Consider the following 17,810-nt stretch of genomic DNA (forward strand, 5'->3'; position numbering starts at 1 on the left):
GTTCCAAGTACTTTTGGTGCATAAACTATTTATCTGCTGGAGCTTATTCAAACTCTATATGGTGATTTTTGAAATGAAGCAGTTGTTTCAGTACTGACATGTTTTATGGATTCTCAATTATGGTATATCTTGAAGTGATCCAAAATGTGTATTCAACATTATACTTGTGCTAGTACAAATGACACAGAGTAAAATACAATGAATATATTAAGCAAGTCTGTTTTATTTAGCATGCACTATAAAAAAGACACATTTACTTTTCTGCCATAACTAATTTCTTCTCTAATTCTAACTTACTCCATCATCATACTGAAAAGGAGGAAAAACAAGGTGAATTGAAGGAAAAAAATTAATTACATAAGTTGTTATATAATAAATTTACATAACTGGTTAAACAAAGGCTCTAAATTGCCCAGTGAATAAAATTTTCCAGTTCTATGACATAGCAGGTTAGAAAAGAGACTGTCTTCATAGTAAATTAATTTCTTTGCGTAAAAGATGGTACTGCAAATGGTTAAAATGTTAGTATTTACACTCACTCTTTAATCCCTTTGGCTCTTTTCGGCCTTTTTCTTCCTTCTCTGAATCATGCCTTTTCTGATATTTTTCTTTGGGTTCATTTTTTTTGGTCTCTTTCTCCTGAAAAAGACATATGTAAGACCCCGAACGAGAATGGATAAAGGGCTGGTATTGTCTATTTGAAAACTGGAAAAGATAGGTTCCTGGTGTCAATGACTGCCTTTATAAACTGTGGCGCACGGCCAGAGATCATTAAGTCTTTTTCGCATAAACTGCTTCCTCAGTCAAGGTTATCCTTCAACCATATGATAATTTCTAAAACATCAAATAAAATTTAATATAAAAAGTAATCTCCCCCCAAATCTTGCCTATAGTCTTATTGATCACACGTGACTATTTTTATTTCTCCATGCTCCCCTTCTGAACTCGTCACTTGGCATACATAATTTTTAAAAATTCATTTTCTTTATTTACACTGCATAGATATTTTTACATGGCTGTGTTCGTATGTAGGTATGGTTTTCTTCTCCACCACATTTTCTAAACTTTCCTGGTTTTGCTACAATGATGTCATAATTAATATTTCAATGGCTATAACAGTCCCCAGGTTGCCACATCAATATTTTCTTAACCATCTCCCCCATGGCTAGAGGGTTAGACTGTCATCAGCTGTTCACTACTGAAGATAATACTGCCAAATCCATCTTTGCATACACAACTTTTTTCATCCTTTTAAAATGGTTTACTTAAGAAAAATTCCCAAAACTGGGAATAATGGATGAAAAAAATGATCTTTTCTTATGGTCCTTGATAAACAATGCATATACGAATACTTTCATAATTTGAAAAATATTTCCATTTTGAAAAAACACATACCAGTGTTTTTATAATAATGAGAGAAACTATTAAATATGCTTTTGTAAGAATTAAAAGACTTGTAATATTAATGCATTTTGTATAATATTGAGTAAAAAGTGGTTTATTCTTAAGACCATGGGGGAAACATACCAAGCACAATGTGAAAACCTAATAAAATATGCTGACGAAGCAATAAGCCTGACTATACAACCCTGCACATCACCTGAGTAACCCTAAAAAGACATGCTGACTTTTGCATATAAATTAGCCCTCAATTTTCTAGTTGTAGTCAGTGTAAAAGGCAACCAGCTGGAGGCAGAGAGAAGCTGGTAGTCCACAGGCTGAGGAGCTCGGCCTTTACAACTGTCCACGCTTAGCCACACTATTCAGCACCCCCCTGATGATGCAAACACTGTCAGTTTGACCATTTCCTTTTCATCGCTTGTGACACTTGTGGCCCACTCAGAACAGCACTAGCCCGCAGCACCCTGCGAGGCTGCCCCCGCGGCCCTTACCTCCTCCGTGCAGCCACCAGACCTGAGCCCGAGGCCCCTCTCTTCCCCGCCCGGTCGCCAATCCTTCGGTGGTGTCTGGGCAGACACAGGTGTCGGCTTATCTACCTCGGGGGTGTTTCCGCCTCTGTCTTGACCCCTTTGCTTTTTAGGTACAGTTTTCCTCTCTAAGAAAGAGTTCTTGTTTCCCAGCTTCCTGCCCTCCTTGGGGTCCTCGGGCTTCCTCGGCGCCTTCTTTTTCCTCTTCGCTCTGAGGTGCGCAGGCTCCTCCGCACCCGCGCCCGCCGGCGGCTCCTCGGCTGCGCGGTCCTCGCGGGCCTCCTGAGCGGCTCGGTCTTCTGCGCTTTGAACTTTCTGTTGCTCTTCTCGGATATCAGAGTGTAAGTCTTCACTGTCATCTTCTTGAAAAGGGGCATCATTAAGCGCACTTGATTCAGATTCCAACTGAGAGTCAATGCATTTCTCTTTTTTTGTTTTTCTGTTTTCTTTGGGATCTTCTCTTTTAATCTTTAAATCTCTTATTTCACCCTTTTTAACTTTCTTTAATTCCTTACTTTCTTTTATTTCATCTTTCTTGGGCTTTTTGGATTCCTTTAATTCTTCTTTGGCTTCCAAAATTCTTTTCTTTGTCCTTAGATCAAAAACGAAGCTTTCGGAGGCGCCCTCCAGGTCTGGTTTGGACTTATCTTTTGGCTTCCCAGTCTTTGCTTTTTTCTTTTTCAGGTCATCTGGGCTTTTCTCTTCTCTATGCCTCAATTTTTTCTTTTTCTTCTTTGGAGAAGTATCTTCTTTTGTCTCACTTTGCTGATCACTATCAGAGTTTGCCTCAAATATGTCATTATTTAAGGATAGTCTCTATAAAATATAAAAAATATTAAATACTCATTAACATAGTAATTTTAAAGGCTCTGAAAACTAGCACTAATCAAATTTGGTAGAAATTTTTTTCCCAAGCAGATCCTCAACTCCTTAAAATTACTTACCTAAATTGAAGTTGTATAGTATATTACTTATATCTATGTTTTGGCAAATAGATCTTGGTGGTGATAATGAGCATCAATTTAAAAAAGCAGACAGACATAATATTAATAAAATTACATTTTCCTTAAAAAATAAAAAATAAATAAAAAATAAAAAGCAGACAGATAGAGAGGGGACAGGAAATGTCAGTGCCACTGAAGGTCCCGAACTTCAAGTAGGAGTAAACAATAATAGCCTCATGTATGGTGGGTTATAAATGATTTGAATTTCAAAATTTCCAAAAACACCAGGGAAGTAATTTGTACAGACTTTGTTGGTTGCCAACAAAGTAGTTAATAATACAAAGACAGATTTTTTAAGACCTTGTATCCCAGAATGTCCTTAAACTTGCTGTTAATATTTTGGTCATGTATGGAACAAGCAAGATTGTACACAAGTCTTACCTCCCCAATTGATTTGTTATATAGTCTGAAATATTCCCTATGGAAAATATTCTGAAAGTTGTAAAATTCAAAACAGAGTCACCTGTGTCAAACCATGGCAAACAGTCAGTGAAAGCTGTAAAGAGAGGGCTCTCACACACAATTTGCCTGATAACAGTAACTATCACAAGAAATTTTCCAAACTGCAGCTTCCTACACAAATCACACAAGACAGCAAACTGCTTATATAGGAACACTTGCCTGACACACTGTCTCACAAGCCTAATCCAAATCTGTAAGGGCCTAACCATAACTCCAAGATTACAAGTTCTACCTACCATGTGCATTCCTCTTCAATGATAGTGAGTTTTTACACATCAAAGGTTTGTGGCAACCCTGTGTAGAACATATCTACCAGCATTATTTTTCCAACAGCATGTGCTCACTTCATGTTTCTGTGTCACATTTTGGTAATTCTTGCAATAGTTTTCACTTTTCCATTATTATTACATCTGTTATGGTGCTCTGTGATCAGTGATCTGTGATGCTGCTGCTACTGTAATTGTTTTGGGCACCATGAACCACACACCCACACAAGGTGCAAACTTCATAAATGGTGTGCGTGTTCTGACTGCTGCACCGACCCGTTGTTCATCTCTCCCCCTCTCCTCAGGCCTCCCTATTCCCAAATACAATACTGAAATTGGGCCAATTAACCCTACAATGGCCTTTAAGTGTTCAAGTGATTTTAAGTCAAAGCTGGAAATGATTAAGCTCAGTGCTGAAGGCATGTCAGAAGCCAAGACAGGCCAAAAGTAAGGTCTCTTGCTCCAAACAGCCAAGTTGTGAGTGCAAAGGGAAAATTCTCGAAGGAAATTAGAAGTGCTGCCCCAGGAAACACACGAATGACAAGAAGCCAAGCAGCCTCATTGCTGATGTGGAGAAAGTGCTAGCAGTCTGGACAGAGATCAAACCAGCCACAACATTCCCTTAAGCCAAAGCCTGACCCAGGGCACGGGCCCCAGCTCCCTTCAATTCTGCGAAGGCTGAGAGAGGCGAGGAGGCTGCAGAAGAAAAGTCTGAAGCCAGCAGAGGTTGGCACATGAGGTCTAAGGAAAGAGGCTGTGTCCATAGCATAAAAGCTCAAGGTGGAGAGTGGATGCCGATGTGGAAGCCACAGCAGGTTATCCAGAATCTAGCTAAGCTCAACCACAGATTTGCAGTGTTGACCTAACAGCCTTCTACTGGAAGAAGACCTGGGCAGAGAAAACTGAAAACCTTCTGGAAAAGACGCACCACTGTAGATGCCGTTAAGAACATTTGTGAGTCATGGGAGAAGGTCGAAATATGAACATTAACAGGAGTTTAGAAGAATTTGATTCCAACCCTCGCAGATGACTTTGAAGGGCTCAAGACTTTAGAAGAGGAAGTAACTGCTGATGTGGTGGAAACAGCAAGAGAATCAGAATTAGAAGTGGAGCCTGGAGATGGGACCGAACTGCTGCAATCTCGTGATAAAACTTTAACAGATGAGGAGTTGCTTCTTCTAGAGGAGCAAAGAAGGTGGTTTCTTGATGTGGAATCTACTCCTGCTGAAGATGCTGTGAACAATGTTGAGATGACAGCAAAAGATTTAAGGTATTACATAAACAGTTGATAAAGCAGCAGCAGGGTTGGAGAGAACTGATTGCAATTTTGCAAGAAGTTCTCCTGTGGGTAAAACACCATCAAACAACACTGCATGCATCAGAGAAATCTTTTGTTAAACCAAGAGTCCATTGATGTGGCAAACTTCACTGTTGTCTTATTTTAAGAAACTGCCACAGCCACCCCAGCCTTCAGCAACCACCACCCTGATCAGTCAGCAGCCAGGAGCACCGAGGCAAGACCCTCCACCAGCAAAAAGATTACGACTTGCTGAAGGCTCAGCTGATTCTTAGCATTTTTAAGCAATAAAGTATTTTCGAATTAAGGTTGTGTTTTAGACATAATGCTAATGTGCAGTAAATAGACTACAGTATAGTGTAAACATAACTTTTCTATGCACTGGAATACCAAAAAATTTGTGTGACTAGCTTTACTGTGGTAATCTGGAACTGAACCTGCAATATCTCTGAGGTGTACCCGTACTGACACTCGCCAAGCAGAGCTTGCAGCTCTCAGAAACTTTGCTAGTGCCGATGCACTTTCTTTCAAAATAACACCTAAAACTTCTCTTTCTAATAAAACTCCCAACCCTTTGTTAGTTTTTTAGACATACTGAAGACCACGCCAATCTGTGTATTCCCTGAATTTCAACTGTTTTTATATACATTCTAAAACAAAATGTTTAGCAGAGATTCATCTCTATATTTTTTGCCTTTGACAATAAATTTTCCTATTCTAGAATTAAAAAAAAAAAACAACTTATGAATAAAGTATTTGTACAGACACAAAAACACTATGTAAAATATTCTGTCCCTATTTCCCAAATGTTCTTATTCTAAATGACTTAGGGGTGGACAGAAGAAGGGAAGGAAAACATAGATATACTTTTATACCTATAGTGCCTAAGACATGGATGACATGAGGTTAAAAAGATAGTAGGAAAATGGCAGCATTAGCTTAACTTTTTGAATCTCCCTAAATCACTTCATAAAAAAACCAACCAGGACAGCAAAACAGAAACCCCACAGACAACATCTACAACAAAATTAAGTGGCAAAGTATCGTACAGAACCCCAAAATATAAACAGGTGGGGACAGACCGCTAACAGCTGGCTGTAAGACCTGCATGGTGTGGCTATAGATACAGGAGGAAGGGAAGATAGCAATCACTGCAGGGTTGCCATGGCAGAAATCACTGAAAAGTCTGGCAGGTCCCTTTGAGAAGAGCAAGCTGACCTGGGAGGAGCCGGATGTGGGCAGCTGCAGGTGTGGCGGCTGGTGTGACAGGCTGGCCCCGTTCAGGCCCTATGAACTCCTCAAAGTAACCAGCCAAAGCTCCCCCCCAGGACTTCCACCACAATAAGGAGAAACTGTTAGGATTATATTCCAAATAAAGTAGGACAGGGAAAATAGAAACAAAGAGAAGAAAAGATACAGATATAAGTGCTGGTGGTGACTGGGGAAGCCAGGGTAGAACAGAGTCAGAAAAATGTCACAAAGGCCACATTTTCGAACCCCCCATAAACAGAATACAATAGGTTTCTCAGGAGCCATAAAGCTAAAAAAATTATCCCATTCTTTTCCCCTGCCTTCTAAAGCTTCAGGAGAACTAATTTCATATAAAAATAAGCAGTAGAAAATGATCAGGTTTAAAATGACTATTTTACTAGGTTCTTGAAACACAGAAGCCCCAAATCTGAGAGGGCACTCATATAGTGTTTGCGTCTTCCAAAGAACTCACCTGGTGGTCCAGTGGGTAGAGACACTGGTTTATTGGACTTGTGAGAGTTACTGACGGTGGCCAGTCAGCTGGTATCCACACCAACACAGGGTACATACAACAGTTATATAGTGAACAGATCAAAGTAGGGGTGTAAATCATTTGCAGGCTTACATGCAGACCCTCACCCATTCACATAACTCAGAGCGGGCAGGAGGTCTGGCTGAGTAGAAAAGTTAATCTAATTGCTACTCTCCTGGCACCAGAGTGCTTTAGCACCAGCGTGCTAATTCATTTACTTAGGGTCCCTGCTTTCTCCAGTCTTCTGTTTGTCTTAAAGGGGAGGTGCCTTTCCTTGGGTAACTACTTGGCCAGGGGTAGTTTTCCAGAAGTGAGGGGTAACTCTGGTATACATGGTGGGGGGAATAGGGCTATGTCCAGCATTTACCCTACAGTTCTTATAAGAAAAAAGGGACTAAGGAACAGAACGAACTACCCTAAAAATAATAAAAGCATGCCACAAAGACATGCCTACAAAATAGCAGAGAAAACAAGCAAAAACTCTGAAGCATCAGACAAAAAGACTAAGTCACTTATAAGAGAAAGAAAATCAGATTGGTCAACAGAGAGCAATATTCTGTGCTGAACGGCGATGGAATAACACATTAAGATACATGTGGAAAGAAAAGGTGCACCAAGGAATCTACATCAGTCACAGTGGCATTCAGGTACAGGTTGAGCATCCTTAATCCAGAAATCCAAAATGCTCCCAAATCTGGAACTTTCTGTGTGCCATCATGATGCTTAAAGGAAATGCTCATTGGAGCATTTTGGATTTCATATTTTAGGATTAGAAATGCTCAACCGGTATGTATTCTGCAAATATTCCAAAATCCGAAAAAATCTGAAATCCGTAACACTTCTGGTCCCAACCACTTCAAATCAGGGATTCTGAGCCTATATAAAGGCTGACAACAAACTGTTAGGAAATACAAGTACTCAGAGAATATTGTTCTCAAGAGCACTTCTCCTACAGACTCAAGAGCCCTTCTACTACAGAGACAGTTCTCAAACTCTAGCATGCACCATGATGTTCAGGGCTTCCCAAAACATTGCTGGCTGGCCTCGCCCCATGGAAGGGGTGGGGGCTTCCAAAATGGGGATGACTGATGCTCCTAGCCAGGATTCCACACTGTGAGAATGCCTGTACTAATAAATGAGCTCTGGATAACCAAAAATGACTGGACAGACATCAACATAAAGACTGGTGGAAAGCATTATATATCTGCTTCTAGAACTAATTCTAGAATAGTTCTAATTAGAATCAATTAATAATTAATAATTCTAATAGAACTAATTCTAAAACTAATTCTAGACTGAATGATGGTTATAAGAGAAAGAGTGTGGTATGTAATGACTAAATACTCTAACAATGTACAGTACATCTGCCAAAATAACGGAGAGGAATGTTGAGAAAATATTAAATGCATAATATGCCGTTAGACAACAGGTATCACATTATATTAAGGAATTAGTATTAATTTTTAAAAAAACAACAACAACAAAATCACAAGAAGTAAAATCACACTTACCACAGTCTGAGTACTTTTAGTACACTGGCAACCTGTCGTCTTACTCATTTTAATGGTCTGACAGGTAAAATAAACATATTATTTATTATCCAAAATTAGGACAACTTTGAAAATGAAACAGGATGCTAATAATTACACCAAGACAACAGGTGTAAACCAGGACTGAGCCAGGCAAATCAACATATACAGTCCTCTTATTCTATGTAAGTAACATCACAGTCTAGGGGAGCACGCACTGAAGCAAACCTAACAGCTTTGTCTTCACACCTTGTATTTAACAGTTCAAAAGTGACTGATGATAGCCAAACAAGTACACATATGTGAATGCACATACATGCACTGATGAAGGAAAGAGGCCAGGAAAGGAGAACAAAAGAAGAAAGAACCACAGTGACTCCATTCTTTTTTAACTTGACTGACTTGTTCTCTTCTAGCCCAAGAAACGGACCTTCCATTAGAATTTATTGCTTGACAAACTCTTTACAGGGAGTTGTTGTCACCAAAGTACCCATTACTTAGATAAACACAGATGACACTGTTAGAGAAATCCTGGGATGGTTGTTAACCTGCTGTATTTTAAACAAATGGGAATTACTTAGGAGTTGAGTAACTTAGAGTATAAATACTGTAAAAGGCCTGAGAAATCATTACTCAAATCTCATAGTCAGATATCCGTTCCATCTTTATACAATGTTTAAATTTGTTTACTGCTTAGACTTTCCTGAACTCACACTATAAAACCTCCTGGCCTTTTCTGCTTGTTGGGCAGACTTACTTCTCACATTGAGAGGTAGTCTCCCCGGTTTGCAAATCTAAATAAAAGCCTCATTTAAATTTCCTTACAGACAAAGGTGTTTACTTCGACAATATGTACAACACACACACATACCCAGTGTCACCTCCTTCCAGTGATCACCAGTGGAAACGACAAGGTTTCCCATAGTGCAACCATTATCAAAACACTTCTGGAGGTTCACTCTTGCACTTTCAGAACCTATTTTGAGTCAAAAAGGAGGTGCCAATAGAAATTATTTTCTTGTATGACATTACAAATTCCTATGAAGAAAATTCCAAAAGAAAAATTTCAAAACCATTTTGGGCCATGGCACTGTGGGAATAAATGCTTACTTCACAAAATGTACACTCTTAAAAACAGCTACCCTGAGACAAACTTTAGAGGCAAAACTATGTCTTACCTGAGTAGTAGGTACAGGTGACTATTTTATAATTTTTTAAAAAACATACTTGTTTTCTGGATAAAATATCTATTAGTAAAAAAATTTTTAAAAATTATTTTAAAAGAAAGTGAAAGGGCAAAATTCTTAGTATATGATACTAACTTTAAAAGATACACATCTATGTACAACCTGAAAGGCACCTCAAAAGCAGAAAATACATTTTACCTATCATTCTGTAACTGTAACCACTTAAGGATCTGGCCCATATAAGGCACTCTACGTTTACCTAAAAAAAAAAAAAAGGCTAAAAATTGTAAAATGTTGATGTACTAACACAGTAGAGGCTCATTTGTCTTACATAGATAGCATTGATCATCAAAGCTCAAAGCAGAGTATTAGTTGCCTTACTTGTAGATTTTCAGTCCATTAAAAATGAAGGGTGAGACCCTCTCACACACATGGATATTAAACAGCTCTTCATTTTTTTTTTTTTTTTTAGTTTGAAAAAACCCACGATCAGCAAAGATTTTCGGTATCAAAGTGCTAAATGATAAAAAGTACTTTAATGAACAAATAACATTCTTGCATCATGTATATTTTCTGGTTAAGTAGTATTAGAACCATTCTTTTGGTTATGTTAGAACCATTTCTAACTTCTGTGATGTGTAATATATGCAATATATATTTGGTTTGTGCCTCAAAGCCGCATCCTCCCCCTACCACCAAGAAAAAAGTATGCTAGGACAACATAAAGTACCTCTCAGACCTTGTTAAATAAAAGTTATGGGAGGCCATTGATTTGCAGCCAGCTCTTGCACTAGGCCCCAAGAGACCAAAACAAAATGGAGCCACTCATACTAAGTGCCATGTAATCAAACTGAAAGTTTAAAAAAACCCAAAACATCCCCATACCAGCCAGCAGGCAACAAAACAAAACAAAACAAAAAAACAGGAAATCCCCAAACAGGCCAGTTTTCCAGAATATAAAAACAAAAACAGGGCTGGCAGGTAAGCTCAGCTGATTAGAGCGTGGTGTTATAACAACAAGGTCAAAGGTTCAGATCCCATAACTGCCAGCCAACCAAAAAACAAAAAAACAAAAAACCAGTAGATTTATGGTAACCAAAAGGGGCCCAGTCAACCTGAGCCAGCATAACAGGTAAGTCCCTCTTGCTGAAACCCATACAAGGAAAGCAACCTGATGATAACCAATGTGCTTTGTGTACTATGCTGTTTCCTTGTTCATGCTAGTGTTGCCTTATGAAAGCCAACGCTTCACCCACACCAAGTGAACTCCCTTCTGTTTTGTAAGTTGGATGCTGCCCAATTCATGAATCAATAATAAAAGCCAATTAGATCTTTAAAACTCAACTTGTTAAATTTGTTGACAACCTCTGGTCTCCAAGAAGGTGGTCAACAAGGGCAGAGGGCAGAACTAACCATCTGCTGAAACCAGGGGATACAGAGTGAAGGAGGTTTTCATTTTGTAGGTCAGTATCATCAACTCCCTGAGGAACCTCTACTAAAATGGATTTTGTTCTGAATGCTGCAGAATGGAAGAGTGTGTTTGAGTTGATGCAGGACCCACAGGTCACTATGGAACAGGCACAGATGGCTATATGTGATCCTGACAAACATAAGGTTGTTCCCAGGGGAGGGGTCAGCTAGTGGACTGGGTAAAAGCCACTATAAGGTCTGTTTACCCTAAAAAGGGGGACTGTCAACTCCCCCTATAAAAGCTGAGTGGAACACTCCAGATGAAGCAGTTGATATGCTTTGTACGCAAGCCATGTGGGCCTGGCTTCATGATAATCAGGATATTCACTTGCTGAATATATTCATTACCAATAGCAAGGTAAACACTGTAGCTAAGTGGGCCCCTTTTGCATAGACATCCCACATAATCTCACTACTGCAAAATGGAGCAACAGTCATGAAGCTGGGTGCTAATAAAACCATTAGATGAATTAATAAGGGAATGGCAGAAGGAAGAGTCAAGGGACTGTTCCCAAAAATGTGAAAAAATTTTTAAAGGTTATTATAAATAAGGTAGATAGAGGAAACACTGATGGGGCAAAAAAAAGGTGAGAGTCACAGAACTTGTCCAATAAGAAATGGGATGAATAAAAGTGGCACTGACAGGTTAAAACAAAGGTCTTAATCCAGCACTAGGAAAGGTTGGGCAGGCCAGTGGTAACTCTGACTTGTCCTACAACATTAAAGGGCCTTAAATAAGTTCACACTAGGCCAGTTTGGAGAAATTGGCTAAGATTACAAAGAGAAACCTGACCTGCAACCGCCTGGAACAATGGTCAAGCAGATTAATCAAGACAGACTGACAGAAAGAGCAGGGTCCCTGGGCTCAATCCCTTGCTGGGGATCCAGAGCCTTTTGGACTTGAGTAGGTAAAACAGTGAGGGGGCAGAGAGGTTCCAGGACCCTTTTACACCAAAGCCCCACGCACTCAGATACAAAAACTGGTTTGTGAAACCCTACCCTGGGCTACCATTAGATTGAAAGAACATAAAAGTAGAAGTGTTGATAGAATTGTGGTGAAAGTTTATATGAAAACTGGAATGTTTAAACAGGTTTTATATAAAGTTGTGTCTCCTTTACAGGAATGGGTATTATATCTGGCCGGGGAACACATTCTCTACCTTGTATTGTAAAACCTACTGAAGTCCTAATGGGGGCTACAGTTAGTGGTTTTACCTGACTGTTTTACAGGGATGGACCTTGTATTTGACGGGGGAATGTTTCCCCTACGTAGGACTGTAACACAGAAGGCATAAAAATTTGCCCTCCAAGCAACATTAACTGGACATGCTAAACGGGAACCAGTAAGAATGTCTGAGCCCACACAGTGCAGACTAGAAGCTGGAGCGCTGACAGGGACAGCTTCTTGGTAGGAGAGCCCTGTGTGGAGCACAGACTGGGGCTTACGGCAAAAGCCCATGAGTGCCTCCCAGTGGTGAGTACTGGGACTTTGGACCAGAGAATTTCCATTTGAGGGATTTACTAGCTTGCTGTTGAACATCAATTGAAGCTACTCCTATGACTGAAGGACATAAAACAATCTCGAAACCAGAAATACTCGTAATATCTGGGATGTGAGAGAATCACTCTATGAGAATGGCCATGCCCAGAAAAGTTCCATAATAAAATAGAAATGGTTTATACAGTATCATGCTGCCTAGGGAATATAAAGCAGAGATACTAACGAGGAGGGTGCGTCCTTTCCCCTAGGACTGAATTTGGAATTTCATGAGAAGCCACCAGATTCTATTACCTCAAGTCCCCACCACATCCCTTATCTGAAGCGGTGGTTACAAGACCAGGGCTATGTAACTACAAGTACCAGAAGCAGGATGATTCCTAAGCAAGAAACTGGAACTACATTTTTAAACCTTAGGTCAGAACTCCTCAGGGTGTGAGCGGGGGAGCTGTCCTTCACCCCATCTGGCAAACTTGGGGCTAACAGTAAATGCAGATATACTACCTGTGGTAAAAACAGCCCACTAGCTCTGCACCTGTGTGGCCCTCGGATGGGAGCGGACTGAGGGAGAAGCACTTACTAGACCAGCACAGTGAATGAACCTGATGTTCCTTCCGCAGGTGAAGAAGTTTGGGCATAAATGGAGAGGAGGAGGAAGTAGCTGAGTGTAAAGGTATGAACAAAGGGGCTATATAATGAGGGAAATCCAATATTACATTAACACCTTGAAAGAGACTCAGAGCAAAAGATGATATTGTTTCTCAGCTCAATTATACCAGAGGCCTGAAAGGGTAAAGCCATACAATGGTAAGCCATATATTGCTTTCAGAATCTGATGTGACAGAATGGAAGCTTGTGAATCTAAATGGCCTCACCCTGGCAAACAATTTCATAGGATATGATGATGGACTGGACTAATTATAAATGACTGAATGGGATTCTATTAATGTGGTAGTATCTTGACTTTTATGACTGTTTTACTGTAACGGGTCTGTGGCCAGAGACTAGGGGATGAACTGTGACATACTATATACATATATGTAAATAAATATATATACATATGCATATATAAACACATATACATATATATACACAGATATATATACACAGATATATATACACAGATATATATATATATATATATATAGTCTCTGCCCCAGGGCTCCTGAACAGAGCTTTTAAAACCCTTGAAATTTCCTAAGTGATAAAAGTGATACAGGAACATCTTTATTTGGTCTCTTATCCTTAGTTCCTGAAATAGCTTTGGAGCCACAAAGGTGAAAGCATCATCTTTGGTTATTCATAACAAGCGTCTACCAACCACACCTGAGTATGTGTTAATGCAGTGACTTTTGGAAAGCCCCTATGGATGGAGGGCTGGTTATCAGGGGATGTAATTAGAAGGCTGGGACTTTCAGCTCCCCCCACCCCAGAGAGGGGAGAGTTAATCACCAATAGCTAATGACTTAATCAATCGTGCTAGGAAGGGGTCTGGAGAGTTTCCAGGTTGGTGAACTCATGAAGGTGCTAGGAGAGGTGACAGAAGTTCCATGGCCCCTTCCCAAACCTTGCCCTGTGCACCTCTTCCACTCGGCTCTTCCTGAGTTGTATCCTTTGTATTAAAGTGGTAAACATAAGTAAAGTGTTTCCCTGAGTTCTGTGAGCTAATCTAGCAAATTACTGAACCTGAGGAGGTGGGAACCCCAATTTACAGCCAGGTGGTCAGAAGTACAGGAGACCTGGGGTTGCCATTGGTACCTGAAGCGGAGGCAGTCTTGTGGGACTGAGCCCTTAACTTGTGCCAACTCGAGGCAGACAGTGTCAGAACTGAATTTTCTTACTAAGCTAGGAAAGTTAAGAAATGTACTCTAGGAAGATTTCAATGAAAAAGTCTAAACTTTGTTTGGTATGGCCAGTTAGCTCTGTTGGTTAGAGGGCAGTGTTGTAATGCCAAGGTCAAGGGTTCAGATCTCTGTACTAGCCAGCCACCAAAAAAAATAAAAATAAAAAGTCCAAATTTTGAGAGCAGTATTAACCAATCACTTAGTAAAAACAGGTGTACTTGTATGTGTGAGTATGTTTAGGAAAAGAAATAGGGAAGGTGGAAGTAGGTCTATTCTAGAAAAGTGAAATGTAACTAAAACCAAAGAACTGAGGGTAAAAGTCTCTGATCTGAACTCATTTTGTAAAGGATTTCCTTTACAAAAATTGTAAATGGACTGAGCATTTTACTTAGTAATTTAAAAACTGTACCATTAAAGGCCCTGCCACTACAGCATAAGTAAAAAACATTGGCAATTCTACCCTTCAGTTTTCAAGCTACAGCCCCAAACTAAAAGGCAACCTAGCATGGAGTGTAGCTGCCTGGCTGTGTCATTTCTAAGTGGGTGAATTTGGGCTAGTTAACTTACCTATCTCAGTTTCCCATCTTAATCCATATGAAGTGTTGACCCAGTCAGTGTTTGGCACATATGTGGTATACATGCTTAGCAAATACCAGTTGCTTCTGTTATTGATATTATTATTATTAACAACCATTACACATAGTCAAACTGGGTCCTAATACTGCTTTGATCGTTTGTTGTTCAAATTCAAATAGGAGGGAGAAAGGAGACTAGTGTTTAGTCCTTAGAATAAAAAATAAGAAAGAATTAATTTCTAACGTAAAAACTCTTCACTCTATAGTTCTAAGTTCAAGACCCCATGCCAATATTCTAAGAAATGATAATTATTTCTAATAAAAGAGAAAAGAGGGCCGACCCCATGGCTCACTAGGAAGAGTGCAGCGCTGGGAGCGCAGCAGCGCTCCCGCCATGGGTTCAGATCCTATATAGGGGTGGCCGGTGTGCTCACTGGCTGAGCACGGTGCGGGCGACACCAAACCAAGGGTTCCGATCCCCTTACCGGTCACAAAAAAAAAAAAAAAGAGAGAGAAAAGAAAACTCTAAAGGCAAAAGCAACAAGTAGGAGTTGGTTCAATGTATAAACAAGAAGCCATAAATGAAATTTGAAAAAGGTTAAATGCAAAAATTCTTACAAGATTCATAAATAAAGCTAGCTCAATTATTCACGGAATAAGAGAATCAAGAATAAAACAACAGACAAATCCACAGAGGAAAACCCCCAAACCAAATTTGCACATTAGTTTAACATTACCACACTCTAAACCACATCGAATCTTTCCACAAACTGCTGATGATAGAAATTTGACTTATCTGAATTCTTTTGATCTCTCTATTTTTGCCTACTATCAGGAAAAGCTACTAAAAAGCTAAAAATTGAAGTGCAAATAGACAAAAAAAAAAAAAAAAAAAAAAGACCTGGACAATCAGCCTGTGAATAATTTGAATTGGATTATAATTTATAACTTTATAAAGTGATCTAAGAATGTTTATTTTAACTTGCAGAATGACATAAGACATATATGAATAATGCAGATTAAATATAAAATATGTGTTGTACCTGTAGTAGTAACATTGTAAATTGTCAAAAAAAAAAAAAAAAAAAAAAAAGAAAGAAAGAAAAAAGTGGTACTGGGGGTGAATATTCTTCAAATGTACAAAAATATACAAAAACAAGTTGCTTACACATCATGGATGAACAAGTGAAGTGTTTTGACATATGCCTTTTTTTCCCCTTTCATCTTACTCTTAACTTAAAGGAAAGTATTATCCAACATTCATTTCCAAACTATACTTGTTTGTCAACTACATTGTAGGTTGGTTGCAGAAAGAAGAGTTGGGCAAAAATCACTGAAAAGTATTGTATGAAAACTCAATTGGCTATATGGATTTTACACAAAGAAATACTACATATTTTATTACTTGTAAATTATTTACTACAACATTCTTTACAACAATAAGATTTATAACAAACTCATGTACATAAAAAAATAAGTATGAGATAAAACATGATACCTGAATATCCTTCTTGATTGCTTTAGCTTTGTTCTCTGCCACTTTCTTTCTAAATTCCAGAAGAACTTCTTTACAGTCCTCCAGATGAACCTCAGGCTCCCAGGTGTCATCATCTGACGTATATCCTTTCCATCGAACTTTGTAAAGGGTTTTACCCTGTATTATGAATTAAAAACAGGCAAATAAAAGATATTACTGACATGATTAAATTTCCAAAAACACATACCTGCTGATAATATATGAAAGAACTTGAGAAGTGCTTCTAAATGGAAATTCATATCACATGATAATGTATGTTCATTTCCTGAGGCAAGTGGCATAAGAAAAAACAGTATCACTGATCTATTTTTCATAAACTGAAGACTGAGGTCTTTTTCTGATTATATAAAGCAATATCCAAAAAGTAATGAAACACAGGAAGAAACAAGGGCTGGCTGGTTAGCTCACTTGGTTAGAACACGGTGCTGATAACAGTAGGGTCAAGCATTTGGAACCCCATACCAGCCAGAGGCCAAAAAAAAGGAAGAACCAAATAAAAGTCACTCAAAGGCACTGGTAACAATTTGATCTATTTCCTTCACCTACTACACTCATTTATTAACAGATATTTAACATTTTTTAAAACACTGGGATAATACTATAATTTTTAAGTTTGCTTTTTCACTTATATATATCAAGCTCTTCGTTTTCAATATTTTTCAAAAACATGTTTTTTAATGACTGAAGATTATTCCATCATATATTCTCTTTGTTAACTCTCCCTTTGTTAACCAGCAAATTACAGCAGGGCCTGCCTCCTGTTTTTACTCATCCTGTGAGCTAAGAATGGTTTTATATTTTCAAATGATTGAAAACAAACCAAAAGAAGAATTATATTTATAAAGTACTTTACAACGTGTCACGTAATATCTAAATCTTTGTATTTATTAGCTCATTTAATCCTTATAATAACCCGTGAAGTAGGTACTATTAACTCATTTTATAAATGAGGAAACTGAAGCTTTTAGATAGATTAAGTAACTAGTCAAAGATTGCACAGCTAATGAGTAGTTCGGCTGAGTGAATTCAAACCCAGAGTCTTATCCTGAGCCTGTCCTTTTAACCTGCTTATACATGAAAAGTTATTTAACACTGCTCTATACACGTGCACTTACAGAATTATCATTAACTATTTACATTTTTTCTTTACAAAATAACCTGTTATGTGCTCACTTTCATCACTGCTATTGAACACTGTACTGAAGTTCCAGCCACAGCAATTAGATAAGAAAAAGAAATAAAAGACATCCAGTTTGGAAAGGAAGAAGCACAACTATTATGTATTCACAGATGACATGATCCTGCATATGGAAAATCCCAAAGAATTCCACAAGAAAGCTACTTGAGCTAATAAATGAATTCAACAAAGATGTAGGGTACAAAACAAACACACAGAAATCAGTTGTGTTTCTAAACACCTGCAATGAACA

At 38.7% G+C, this 17,810-nt stretch overlaps 1 protein-coding gene across 1 annotated transcript in view; it reads right to left on the reverse strand.

Annotated features, from left to right (window-relative positions):
* Nucleotides 1-17,810, reverse strand: part of MPHOSPH8 (M-phase phosphoprotein 8) — a 48,899-nt gene that overhangs the window by 18,646 nt on the left and 12,443 nt on the right. Inside the window, exons 2-4 of the mRNA XM_063103278.1 lie at nucleotides 16,342-16,497; nucleotides 1,893-2,744; nucleotides 540-639 (exon numbers count right to left, since the gene is read on the reverse strand). Of these exons, the coding sequence (XP_062959348.1) occupies nucleotides 540-639; nucleotides 1,893-2,744; nucleotides 16,342-16,497 (1,108 nt within the window). The remainder of the gene's footprint in view (nucleotides 1-539; nucleotides 640-1,892; nucleotides 2,745-16,341; nucleotides 16,498-17,810) is intronic.

Source organism: Cynocephalus volans, chromosome 7 (genome assembly GCF_027409185.1).
Source record: "Cynocephalus volans isolate mCynVol1 chromosome 7, mCynVol1.pri, whole genome shotgun sequence".
NCBI classification, from domain to species: Eukaryota; Metazoa; Chordata; class Mammalia; order Dermoptera; family Cynocephalidae; genus Cynocephalus; species Cynocephalus volans.